The sequence below is a fragment of the Apostichopus japonicus genome, chromosome 19 (assembly GCF_037975245.1).
Source record: "Apostichopus japonicus isolate 1M-3 chromosome 19, ASM3797524v1, whole genome shotgun sequence".
NCBI classification, from domain to species: Eukaryota; Metazoa; Echinodermata; class Holothuroidea; order Aspidochirotida; family Stichopodidae; genus Apostichopus; species Apostichopus japonicus.
This window is the reverse complement of record NC_092579.1, coordinates 30,132,934-30,145,789: the sequence shown is the minus strand read 5'-3', so window position 1 is coordinate 30,145,789 and position 12,856 is coordinate 30,132,934. Positions and strand designations below refer to the sequence as shown.

The 12,856-nt window shown below is 37.5% G+C and overlaps 2 protein-coding genes across 7 annotated transcripts in view; one reads left to right on the top strand and one right to left on the bottom strand.

The window, feature by feature from the left end:
• The window catches only part of LOC139960090 (tyrosine-protein kinase Fer-like), a 134,743-nt gene that overhangs the window by 23,492 nt on the left and 98,395 nt on the right, over positions 1–12,856 (top strand). The window lies entirely within an intron of this gene.
• The window catches only part of LOC139960074 (caspase recruitment domain-containing protein 10-like), a 53,752-nt gene continuing 42,857 nt past the window's right edge, over positions 1,962–12,856 (bottom strand). For 5 of the 6 annotated variants that reach the window (XR_011790310.1, XM_071958128.1, XM_071958131.1 and 2 more), the window contains one exon: positions 8,813–12,498. Coding sequence is in view for 2 of the 6 variants with exons in the window: in XM_071958128.1 (XP_071814229.1) it covers positions 12,402–12,498 (97 nt within the window). In the remaining 4 variants the exon portion in view is untranslated. Of the gene's footprint in view, positions 2,042–2,881; positions 2,943–3,350; positions 3,381–8,812; positions 12,499–12,856 lie in introns of those variants that run through there. The other variant, XR_011790311.1, reaches the window with a different exon arrangement.

The window sequence follows — 12,856 nt, the reverse complement described above, 5'->3', positions numbered from 1 at the left end:
AGCGCCACAAAAAGCTGCAGGAAGGATAACTTTCTCTGTTGCCATAGATTTGATCTAGAAGAGAAGATCAAGAAATTTCTATAAAGTTATCTCTCTCTACTTTAAATAATTTCTTTTGGTCAAAGTTCTGTCTGATTTAACATGTTTGGTTTAAACATTTACTGTAACTTTTATGTGTAATTGCATAATCTTTTAAAAATTTGAAAATCTGATGTATGCATTAGGTGCAGAGCAAAAACAGAAATACTCATTGCTTCACATTTATAAACTTTCTAAAAGAGCGAAGGGTAGTTGTGGAGCTAGAACTTGGCCTCAAGCAGTGACCTAACTTACACCTGAATGAGCTCCACTAGATTCAAAACTTACATTCTGATAAAAAATCCCTCTCTTCTTTGATATGATTTTTTCATTTATTATGAAGTACTTACCTCAGAAACTTCAGATTTATCACCAACCAGCAGATTACGAAACAGAGGCCTCCTAATTCTCTGAAAGAGAAAAGAGACTTCACTGTTGACAACGCAGTTATGGACCATCTATTCTCACAACTTTTATTTATGATCTCTCAGTGCCCAGGCTACAAATGTTTCCTTGGGGCCAGAATATAAAATATTTCTCTTTGTGCCCAGGCTACACAATATTCCTCTTGGTGCCCAGGCTAATAGATAGTCCTGTTAGTGCCCAGGCTACAAGATATTCCTCTTAATGCCCCGCCTACAAGATATTCCTGTTAGTGCCCAGGCTAAAAAATATTCTTGTTAGTGCCCAGGCTACAAAATATTCCTCTTTGTGCCCAGGCTACAAGATATTCCTCTTGATGCCTGCCTACAAGATAGTCCTCTTGGTGCCCAGGCTAAAAAATATTCCTGTAGTGCCCAGGCTACAAAATATTCCTCTTTGTGCCCAGGCTAAACAATATTCCTCTTGGTGCCCAGGCTACAAGATATTCCTGTTAGTGCCCAGGCTGCAAGATATTCCTGTTAGTGTCCAAGCTACAACATATTCCTTGGTGTTATGTGGTAAGACCTTCGATTCTATAACTTGCCATGTGGCATTTCTAATAAGTTCAGAATTCTCAAAGTACGGTTCAGAAACTAAAAAAAAAAGGGGTCACAAGTGCTTCAATGGGGGCCCACAAACTAGGTAGTGGAAAACATAATATGTGATTGGTGAACAATGTTTCCAGCAGAAACTGACAGTAAACTTCCTGCCCTGTCCTGTAATGATTTGTTTCCCCAAGATTTGATAAATGTTTGTGCGAGCCGTTACTATCTTACGCACAAACTTACGCAATCGTATCCAGCAGCCAATGTGCAATTGAATTATTATCGAGCAGAAATTGTGATCTGGGGATTTTAGGCCACACAGAAATTTACGAGAAACCACCAGGCTAGGAAAATTACAACATGGGTTGCCAAGAATACAAATTTGGAAATGTTGGGAACTATGCCAAGGTGGCTTTGTTGCTTACATACTCCAACTAAAGTTCATTCTGATGGGGTATAAAGGGAAAAGATTTTTATTCAGCTGTAACTTATTAGAAAAACTGGTAAATATTACACATTTTCTGTTACATTTTACATTACAGTTATGTAGGTATTGCTTATGGTTTGAGATCTGTTCAGTCAGACAAATACAACATTAGAACGTAGCAGACCGTGGCGTAGACATCTACACATTGGGTAAGTAAAGTGGTAAATACCTCATTATACAATGTAAAATGAGAACTGTAAACTATGACCCCATGGTTATCCCATAATGACCCCGTGGTTATCCCGTAATGACCCCGTGGTTATCCCGTAATGACCCCGTGGTTATCCCGTAATGACCCCGTGGTTATCCCGTAATGATCTCATGGTTATCCCAAAATGATACCACTGCCTGCAAAAGCTACAATACCTTGCTTCTTCATGTTCATGTAGCTGTAACCTCTTGCCTTCTGATGAACCCATCGCCTTAGTGAGCTTAATGCAGGTGTAGGCTCCAACCATTAAACAGACCACAATATGTAGCTGAGCAAACTTGACGAGTAGGAAATTATCTGAAGTAGAAATGAAAATTGCCGAATCGTAACGAAATTCTGGATGCAAAATAAAAAAACAATAAATCTAAACATTTGTGATATCTGTGGGTAAAAGTTTATGACAGGCATCACACTGAACCGTAGAGATGTATCGTACAAGGTCAAGTTCCATCACAATCGACAACTGAAAAGTAAACAATTGCCAAAGACTTCAAAAACAATGAAAGGGAAGATAGCTGCTACAGTATAAGAAATGGCTGCTAATATTGTTTTAGCTGTAAAATTGTTTTAATATTGAACACATTCTTGTAGGGGAGTATCCAAACGGATTTAATTCCGTACCAAGTAATTGAAACCAAGTACCAAGAGGGTGGAAGAATGTACTCAATGGAATGTTCCAGGCACTTAGGTTGAAATAAATGGCGTAAAGCTGAAGTGTTGGCCACACCGGCTTCACTTGTTACGAGTAGACGTCAACAGGTATCCATTCAACAATCTTCCGAAAAGTACGCAACATTGCCAGACATCCCTTCCAACTATTAAAGTGTCTTGGAAGTCTTGTCCTTGAAATAATATATATATCTATTAGTAACTGACTGATTTGTAACTTTGGCAGCCTCCTGCCTCTGAAGCAATTTTCTACTAAAATTAAAAAGTCAGGCTTGTCAAATTGTCTTTTCATGATAAATTATGATTAGAGGTGCAAAATCATTTGTTTATTTATTTCAGTTTCCATCATTCCACTCGATCTACTGTCCTGATTGTTAAAGTGACATTCCTTACAAAGAATGGTTAAAAAAAACTTGCTAGACCTTTGTTTTTTATTTTCATAAAAAGAATCAAGTTTAATGAACTTACCTGGCTTGGTTATGCGAAGAAAATACATGAAACAGATGACTGCTGGCAGAGAATATAATGTCTGGAAGAAAATATATATAAATAATCATTAGTACTTTAGCTGTTAAGTAAAGTTCAACAGAGAGATATATGAATTCAAAATATTCTACAGCAGTTGGATCAGTTATATTTACAAAAATATGATTATATACTGACAATTCAGGAAGCCAGTTTGAAACAGGCTATAAGTAATTCTTTCTCACTCTTTTTATTGCATTTTTTACTCAGAGGCTTGAAACACAGAGTCACAAACCAGCTGTTAATTCATTGGCAGCATAAAGCCACACACCAATGATTGTAACAAAGATTGTTCATAGTTTCATATCTGAGCAAATCACGTTTACAGTTCTAGACAAACAATTCAGATATTATACATTTAACATTTGTATAAAACATTTGTAAAACCATTGTAATCATGCAAAACACTCACCATCCAAAGGTATGAATCGGGATCATTTTTCTGCAGGATGATGGAAAGTGAAAGGAATGGTGAAAACTTAGACTAACTCAGTGTACGACCATACATAATCGCCATGGTAACAAATACAGATGCCCCAAAATTAGAACGTACAGATCAAACAAACTTTGTATTCAGTAAATGACACTAATGTTTAACAAATATAGCTGTTAACAAACTAGAAAACTACCATTACTGATGCGCCAAAGGAGATTAAATACAGACAGTATTTGATCTGACCGGCCGAGGAGCCGGCTGTTTACTGTTGTATTGCGTTGTTTTGAGTTTTATACCTAAGGCAAAGTATAGCGGTCTCTGTAGCGCACAGTAAAAGCAAATGAAATCTTCTAAAAGTGCTGAAACTTTAAGATTAAAAAGTTGAATATTTGAGATCCAAGTCAAATTCCCAAGTCGTGCTTTGACAGTGAAAGTGGAATTTTGCAAGATTTTCTCATTTGTATCTCAAAGTTGCAGCAAGAAATCACTCTATTTCCTACTAAAACAATATTTGACAAACAGGGTAAACTTCTCTCTGTCAGTGCTTGTACCAGGAAATAGTGTGGAGGGTCCTAAATTCATTCTCTTTTAGTAGCATTTTTAATGTCAGTCAAATAATGCTTTGACCGTAAAATATGCTATCGTTTGGCCATGTTGTATAAACACATAGTATTAAACATCCTGTGACTGTCAGGGAACACCTTCATATCAAGGAATTGACCAACTGGATGAATAAAGGACACCTTGATCATAAAAATTTGCAAGTTTCTCTGTTCAAGTTTGCTCATCCTGTGAATCTCTTCTGTTTTTGAGAATAGAATTAGAAGATGAACAGCTTCTTTCAGATGCAGGCTTTGAAAGAAGGCCTGAGAAAGGAGGCTTTGTCCTCTTTATGAAACTTGTACACAACATGCATTTTTCTCAACATAAAAGTTTCATCCCCACTGAAACTGTGATGGAGCCTCCATCCTAGTAGTACTGCATGGTGGGCTCATAATTGCCGCACTTAAGGCTTTGATCAACGATGTCTATCACTTGAGGAAATATCCAAATCACTTAACTGAATGTGTTTTTCATATGTGTAGTTCCTCAGAAATGTTATGATCTCAAAATATTTAAGGTTCTGTTCTTATGCACCGTACAATTGAGCAGAATTTGACCACAAAATGTCTGCCGTGTCAAGTTCTTTCATACCCCTAAATTGACACATTCGTCGATAAGCTAACTGTAGTGTAGGACTTAGTATACATCCATTGACTTTAGGTGCTGTTTGCTATGCTCTGAGCCTCTAAGCTCAGACAGGTCAAGTCCCAGAGAGTAGTGTTATCACACTGAGGTAATGTCGGTTATTTTTAGGATGTAAGATTTCCAAATGCCCCAAAAACGTGCAAAATTGGGGGGAGGGTGTTAAAAGCTTAAAAAATATTTGGTCAGCAAAAAGCTGAAATGGATTGAAACTCATGAAATATGTAATTCTGCTTGACTGCAAAAAGTTTAGGTGGCCTGCTGTATCGTTGCTAGTAATAATTGAAGGTGCGTCAATTACGGGGGTGCGTCAATTATGAAGCCTTTACTATACAGATTAAGTTTCAGTTTTTCTGAAAATAATTTGACACGTACAGCATTGCAATGTTCTCAAATTACATGGCTCCATCAGGGCTATTTACTTCACTGCAACTGAACATACTTGTTTTCAGAAGAGTGTCTGTGGTGGAATATTCTAAAGTTACACCAAATTGGGTCTACTCACCAGGACCAGTTACTAAAGTGAGCGATCAATCTAATTCACGGTGTAGGGTAGATAGGCCTAGGGCCTATACGGCCACATCGTTTAAGAAATTCGCGTAAATACTACCAATGATAAGGCTTAGAATACTTCACACAAAACTTAGATCCTTGAACAATGTTTACCTGCACATATGCCGCCAGAATGAAAAAGCCAGTCATTATACCATTACTTAAGCGCCAAAGTAGCATCTTGATCAGGATATAGGTAGTTTGTTAACCAGAAAAGCGTTAATGTAATTAAACAGGTTTCTTTCTGCCTAGCCGACGACGTTTCGTTGTTATGCATTATTTTGATTTTGATACCTACGGCGAAGTACGGCGGTCAATAGAGAACATGGAAATGCGTAGTCGTATTAATATATTTATAACTTTCAGTGCCTTTTCCATACCGTGGAATTCAATCCCTAATAGGGACTACTCTACTAACTAATGGACTATTGTAAACAATAACAATGGGTCACTCTTTGTAAAACCAATTTCAAGTTTTAGTGGATCAATTCTGATTATAGCGTACGTTATTCATGGAACGATTTATCAGTTCCCCTAGTTACTCCGTCAAATCTAACCCCCTCTTCAACCCTTACTCACCGTTTCTTTCTATCCTAATGAGAGAAATTGTTTGCTGATCCTCATCCACGCGAGCTTTTATGGCCTTTTCAATTAATACTTGATGTAATTCATGGGAAATTCCCAACATTCAGCATATTTCCCAAGTTTTCCACACAAAAACTTCAGTACATTCACACAGACTGTATAAATGTCATTACACGGCATCCGTAGTAAAATAGTTTTCATTTTGACGGCAAATTTCCCTTTCCATCATGTCTTTAAGCTCCTTTCTAAATTGATCTGTTGTAATAATTGTATTAATGGAAGTATCTTAAGAACCTTGAATTGTATTTCTGCATCCAGTGTAATCATATCGCTGAGAAATTAATGAATGAATTTCACGTACATATTCACGTTAGGCCTCTCTGTTCAACGTCAATGCACGACTATAACATTAGGTCCAAAATGTTCAGCTTCGAGTCCATATTTGCCGCTCATACAGCAAACAATTCGTGCTACATATCTACGGTGTCTCCCAAATGACATCATGTTAAACACCATCTTATAGGGTTGATAAGTTCTTGTGGTGTCTTTTACACCTCGTCTCAATCGATACCTTGCATAAAGAATGCCATCGATGAAATACAACTTTTCTAGTGATTAATTAACTCAGCTTAACAAAATTGAGAAATCTTGATATCAGCCCCCCCCCCCCACAGATGGCCGCTCTCCCTATACAAGTAGCACGCTTCCCCTCCCCACCCCACTTTTTTTCGGAAGAAAAAAGAAAAATTAAAGTGCCTTTTGTCATAAACAGAAAGCTGCACTGTTTGGCCCCCAGTGGTAGTAGTAGTCGTAGTTGTCGTCGTAGTAGTAATAGTAGTAGTATTAGTAGTAGTAGTAGTAGTAGTAGTATCCGACATGCTCAGTGATTAACCTCCGCAACGTATCACCATCTTGTGCAAGGTTTATTGTTTCCTCGAAATTGTTTATGTTAACGTCCTTAAATTGCGTCTTTATTTTTCCAAGCAGGGTAGTCACGGGCCTTCCTACTGGTACAGCAGTATGACTCAAAGCCTCTTTAAATTAAGTAGGCTTTTCTGGAGCGTCCTCCTGGAGTCTTGCTACATGACCGAAAAATCTCAATCTTCTATGTGCGACTATGGATGACCAAGGTGTTTGGTTGGTTTCATTGTAGAGCTCATCGTTTGATAACAAATTGTTATTGGTCCATCTAATGTCGAAAATATTACGAAGTAGTCTCCTTTGAAAAGTGTCAATTTTGCGATTAAGATCCTTCGTTGTGCCCCACAGTTCGCAAGTGTACAAACAATACTTTATAATAAAGCCTCGAAAATCCTAAGCTTAATGTTTCGGCTTACGTTAAGGAATACGTGGTCGTATAAAATTTATTCTGTCACTCGGCAGTTTCTTGGTATGAACTTAAACTTTTAATGAAAGTTAATACGCATTTTCCAAACCGTGGAATTCAATCGCTAATAGATACTACACAGTTGTAAATTATAACAATAGGACTCTCTTTGTAAAACCAATTTCAAGTTTTAATGGATCAATTCTGATGATAGCGTACGTTATTCATGGAACAAATCAGTTCCCCTAGTTACTCCGTCAAATTTTAACCCCCCTCTTCAACCCTCACTCACCGATTCTTTCCATCCTAATGAGGGAAATTGTTTGCTGACCCTCATCACGCAAGCTTTTATGGCCTTTTCAATTAATCCTTGATGTAATTCATGAACAACTCCCGACTTGTAGCACATTCCCCAAGTTTTTAACACAAGAATGACAGTACCTCCACACAGACTGTATAAATGTCATTACATGGCATCCGTAGTACAATCGTGTTCTTTTTGACGGCAAATTTCCCTTTCCATCATGTCTTTAAGCTCCTTTCTAAATTGATCTGTTGTAATAATTGTAATAATGGAAGTATCTTAATAACCTTGAATTGTATTTCTGCATCCAGTGTAATCATATCGCTGAGAAATTAATGAATGAATTTCACGTACATATTCACGGTAGGCCTCTCTGTTCAACGTCAATGCACGACTATAACATTAGGTCCAAAATGTTCAGCTTTGAGTCCCCACTTGCCGCTCATACAGCAAACAATTCATGCTACATATCTACGGTGTCTCCTAAATGACATCATGATAAACACCATCTTATAGGGTTGATAAGTTCTTGTTGTGTCTCTTACGCCTCTTCTCAATCGATACCTTGCATAAAGAATGCCATCGATAAAATTCAAATTTTCTAGTGATTAATTCGCTCAGCTTAACAAAATCTTGACACGCCCCCCACAAATGGCACACCCCACCCCCCCTATACAAGTGACACGCTCCTACTCCCCACCCCACAGTTTTTTGAAGATAAAATTAAAGTGCCTTTTCTCATAAACAGAAAGTGCCACTGTTTGGCCCCCCCCCCCCCCCCAAAAATACACTATTTTTCAATGGTTGTATTTGTTGAAAAATTGAATCAAATTTGATATTAAAAAGTGACCATTTTGTATTTATCAGTGTTTATCCATTTTACTATAATTTTTTTTTTTATGTGATTGGTTGTACAGAGAGAGGTTACGTCTTGTCCGGAAGATTTGAGCTTGAGGTGACTTTGTGGTTTGCAATCCCTCAAAGTCACAGATGAAAGTCACATGTTCCACTATCCTCGAAGTATGTGCCCCCACCCCTACTCTCCTCACGCTGATTGAACCCTCTTTCGCCGCCCCTGGCCGGTTTGAGCCCCTAAGTTTGATAAAAGTTTTACCACAGCTGTATTCGGAGACTTCTCTAGATATACTCCCCTGTGAGGTGTAGGCATATAAGATATGTATAGTCTCTGTGTCAGAACAGACTGGGACGTTTTATGGGTTATACTGTCCTAATTCCAGTCTCCCTGTTCGGGCATACATTTATCTGACGGAAACCATATCACGTTTAGGACTGAGTGATGTGGGGGGGGGTGGGTTGTTGGAAGGGGGTTCCCTGGTCAGTCGTTATGGGATCGAGATTTGGCATCCTCGTCCTCGAATGTTTACCATATGATATATAATTCCTATGACACTTTCAAACAACATATCACATTTTAAAGGCTTTATTTGTCGAAATCTTCATTACAGCTGCAACTTGAGTGACGGATAAAATAAAACTGTTTATGCAGCAAATTTTCTTGATTACATTAATTCCCATCACCATAGAGTTGTCAAGTTCCATTTAACTGGTAATTTTCTTGGTGATCTGACTTAACGGTGAAGAAGGCAAATTGGGTTTCACCAAGTTGTATATATACACACGGGCATTCCTGTCTTCAATGATCAACTGTTTCATTGCTACAAACACGGTATATGTATATGCATCATTAGCTGTAAAGAACGCTTGAAGTTATTCGCCCACATTTGTGGTTCAATGTTTGGTTTGCACCAGTTCTTTGAACCGGACTTCTTTCTATTCCTTTGTCTGATTGGTTTACTGAATATTTACATTTTTGGCAACTTTTGAGAGACATGAAGATCATATAAGTTGATGATAATTGAGACAAGAAATATCATAAACAATTATTTTTACATGAAAACCACGAACATTAGTGCTATCCTAAAAAATGATCATTATTGTGTATATAGCTAGTCAGTTTCCATTTTTGGGGGTTTTTTTGGGCGCCAGTCAACCTAATTGAATCCTTGTGATATTTCAGTTTCTATATTGCTTGATAAGTAATATATATATATATGAATACATATATATATGAATATATATATGAATATATATATATATATATATATATATATAAATATATATATATTTATTTATTCATATATGTGTGTGTGTGTGTATAGGCTACATTTTGTTCTCTCAAAACGTAACATGTCTTCAATTTGTCAATATCCTTGAAACGGTCATCGAAACCAAACTTAAAATGCAACCGGTTTTAAGTGGTCGATGCCCTAAGAACGAATTTGTATTGATCGGCGCTTTTTCATAAAAGAATAAAAAAAAACTAATAATTCCACTGTCTAATACAGTGGTACAGCCTAACCTCTTTAAAATATGAAAATCGGTATTTCAGTAGAGATATTAACAGCGAGTCTTTGATCCAGCTGCGATGTACAAAATTGATTACGTAATATATGCAAATAACTTTCAAAATAATATTTACATGCAAAACTAATTTCAATTCACTACACAATATCATATGTAATGTTAAACAGTTATACTTGAGCGTTATGTAGTACTGACGATAACAAAAATAAAAATAAGATTTTTCAAAATAAAAATATTGGTCTTTTGAAAGAAAAATAGAGTGAATAGAAAGACAATTCTTTTCATGCAGTCATTCACTTTAAATATAAACGAAAGAATAAATATAAACAGAAAAACTGATGATGTTTGGCTCTTAACTCAGGATTGCATATGTAAAGCATTTTTACTATGGTGATGGATTGAAGCAAATAAGTTTGAGATAATTTTTTGTAATTTTCACCTCGTAGCAGAAACAGTATGTTTAAAAAGCGCACAGCAACATAATTCTTGTATTTCCAATTAGTAAGCAGTTTTCGCACAGTAAAATCTGACGTCATGTTGCGAGACAACACACCACCTTTAACTTCCATAAGCAGAATATACACAGTATGTGCCCATTTACCATATACACCGCAATGGATATAGAACAGTATTTACCAGACAGAGTATATAAAAGAATGATATAAGAAGGCAGAATATTGATTTAGAGAAAATTTCCCTTTCAAATCACTTATTTGATTAAATATGTCTAATTTGTCCATTTAGAAAATCTTGACATTGTTTGTAATATTTGTAAGAAATAAGAGTACAAAACGAAAAAAAAATACCTAAGAAAAGAAAAAAAACAACATTTTGAAACCATAAAAAAAAAAATTTGTCTTCCGGAGAAATCATGTGTTCGAAACTTCCACTGGGCTCGGTCTTTGAAAAACAAACGGTATGATGGCTTGAATATTCATGAGACCATAATTAGGCACAAACCAATAATTATCCACGTCCTAACTGGCAAAATATCCATAGAAAACGTTCTAGTTTGTGAAAGATAGATGTGAAGGTAATGCTTTCTCTTGTTCATTGAGATATGATTTCCTTCGGAGATGCCCTCAAATCCGTATGCATTGTACTCTGATAAATGAGTTGCTAGACGTGATATACGGTAACCTTTGCGATGCGTGAAAAGAACCGGTACTGTCCGTAAGTATACCGAGGGATTCAGTTGAATTGAGAACAGTATACCCCCCACTCAAGCCCCCAATCGCAACCCCCCCCCCAACTCCAGGATGCTCCGTTCACAGGCAAATTTTAACTATCGAAAGGAGAAGTCACTATATATTACATAAGAACATGATTGGACATGTTTCCATGGCGACATAAGTACTTTATACATGATGAGGATGTTAGCTTTAGTATAAGTGTTACAGTCATGTGATAGATTCTCCTCGAGTTAGTCCGCCGCATTGTGCTTCTTCACACAAGCTGCCAAACCGATGAAATATCCACAGATGGTTCACATTCAGTTCCTCCTCCATGGGCTCAGTGGAGATGCTATCGTTATCCATGTGCAGGGACGAAACATCAAGAGATGGTTCACTACATTCTGTTACAGAGCATTGGGTTTACCTGCTCTTTGCTTGTATAAGTCAACCATTGCGATTTCCCTTTCTGCGTTCACATTCTCAGACTTATTACAATCTGGTAATCCGTCTCAGTCCTACATTCTTTCACTTTATGCTGCTACATATCAGTCTATGAAACATCACAAAAGGGTTCACATTATATTAAGTACTGATCATAGGCCTCTGATCTAGCAAAATTTCCAACAGAAAAAAGGTTCACATTCTAGCAAAGATAACCATCCCATCCTGCATGCTCCTGTAACATGCTCACATTCTTCTGTGATCGGTCCTGCGAGATCCACCCTATGCCTCTAAATGTCAACTATAATCAAATATTGCAATACGCGTTCACATGCTTGGTGATCTGTCCTGCAAGATCCACCCTATGCCTCTAAATGTCAACTATAATCAAATATTCCAAAATGCATTCACATGCTTCGGTGATCTGTCCTGCAAGATCCACCCTACGCCTCTAAATGTCAACTATACTCAAATATTCCAATATGCGTTCACATGCTTCGGTGATCTGTCCTGCGAGATCCACCCTATGCCTCTAAATGTGAACTATAATCAAATATTCCAATACGCATTCACATTCTTCTGTGATCGGTCCTGCAAGATCCACCCTACGCCTCTAAATGTGAACTATACTCAAATATTCCAATACGCGTTCACATGCTTCAGTGATTGGTCCTGCAAGATCCACCCTATGCCTCTAAATGCCAACTATAATCAAATATTCCAATACGTGTTCACATTCTTCTGTGATCGGTCCTGCAAGATCCACCCTATGCCTGTCAACTATACTCGAATATCCAAAACGGGTTCACATGTTTTGGTGATCGGTCCTGCAAGATCCATCCTATGCCTCTTAATGTCAACTATAATCAACTATTCCAATACGCCTTCACATCCTTCGGTGATCGGTCATGTGAGATCCACCCTATGCCTCTAGATGTCACCTATAATCAAATATTCCAAAGACGTGCTCACGCTAGTACCCACAGTACAAATATTCCAAAGACGTGCTCACGCTAGTACCCACAGTCCTGTGAACGGTTCTCTTTAGCTCTTCTGCGTTGGTACTTTTTTTGTGATGAAAACCAGTTTATAAGTCGCAATGATCTTTCCCTGAAAATATACAGAAAGCAAGTACATCCAATTGAAAAATGAATCTATGTCCGATTTGCTTACCCCTCTTTCACCCTCCGTTGACCTACCTGGCACCATTTCCGAAGCAACCCGCATCTTGCACGAAGATGACGTCGAAACATTACATAACGTCAAACAGACGTACCCAAAAATATACCCCTTCCCAGTGCTGGGTAAACTGCTAAAACCCTCCTCCTACCGGCCACATACAAGATTCAGATCGCAGCGGGGAAAAGGCATGAAATCCTCCTGCGGTATAAGAACCTAATTAGTTACATTATCTATATACTTGATCTGTAGAGAAAAGGTATTCTCATTTGCCTGATGTATTGACGAG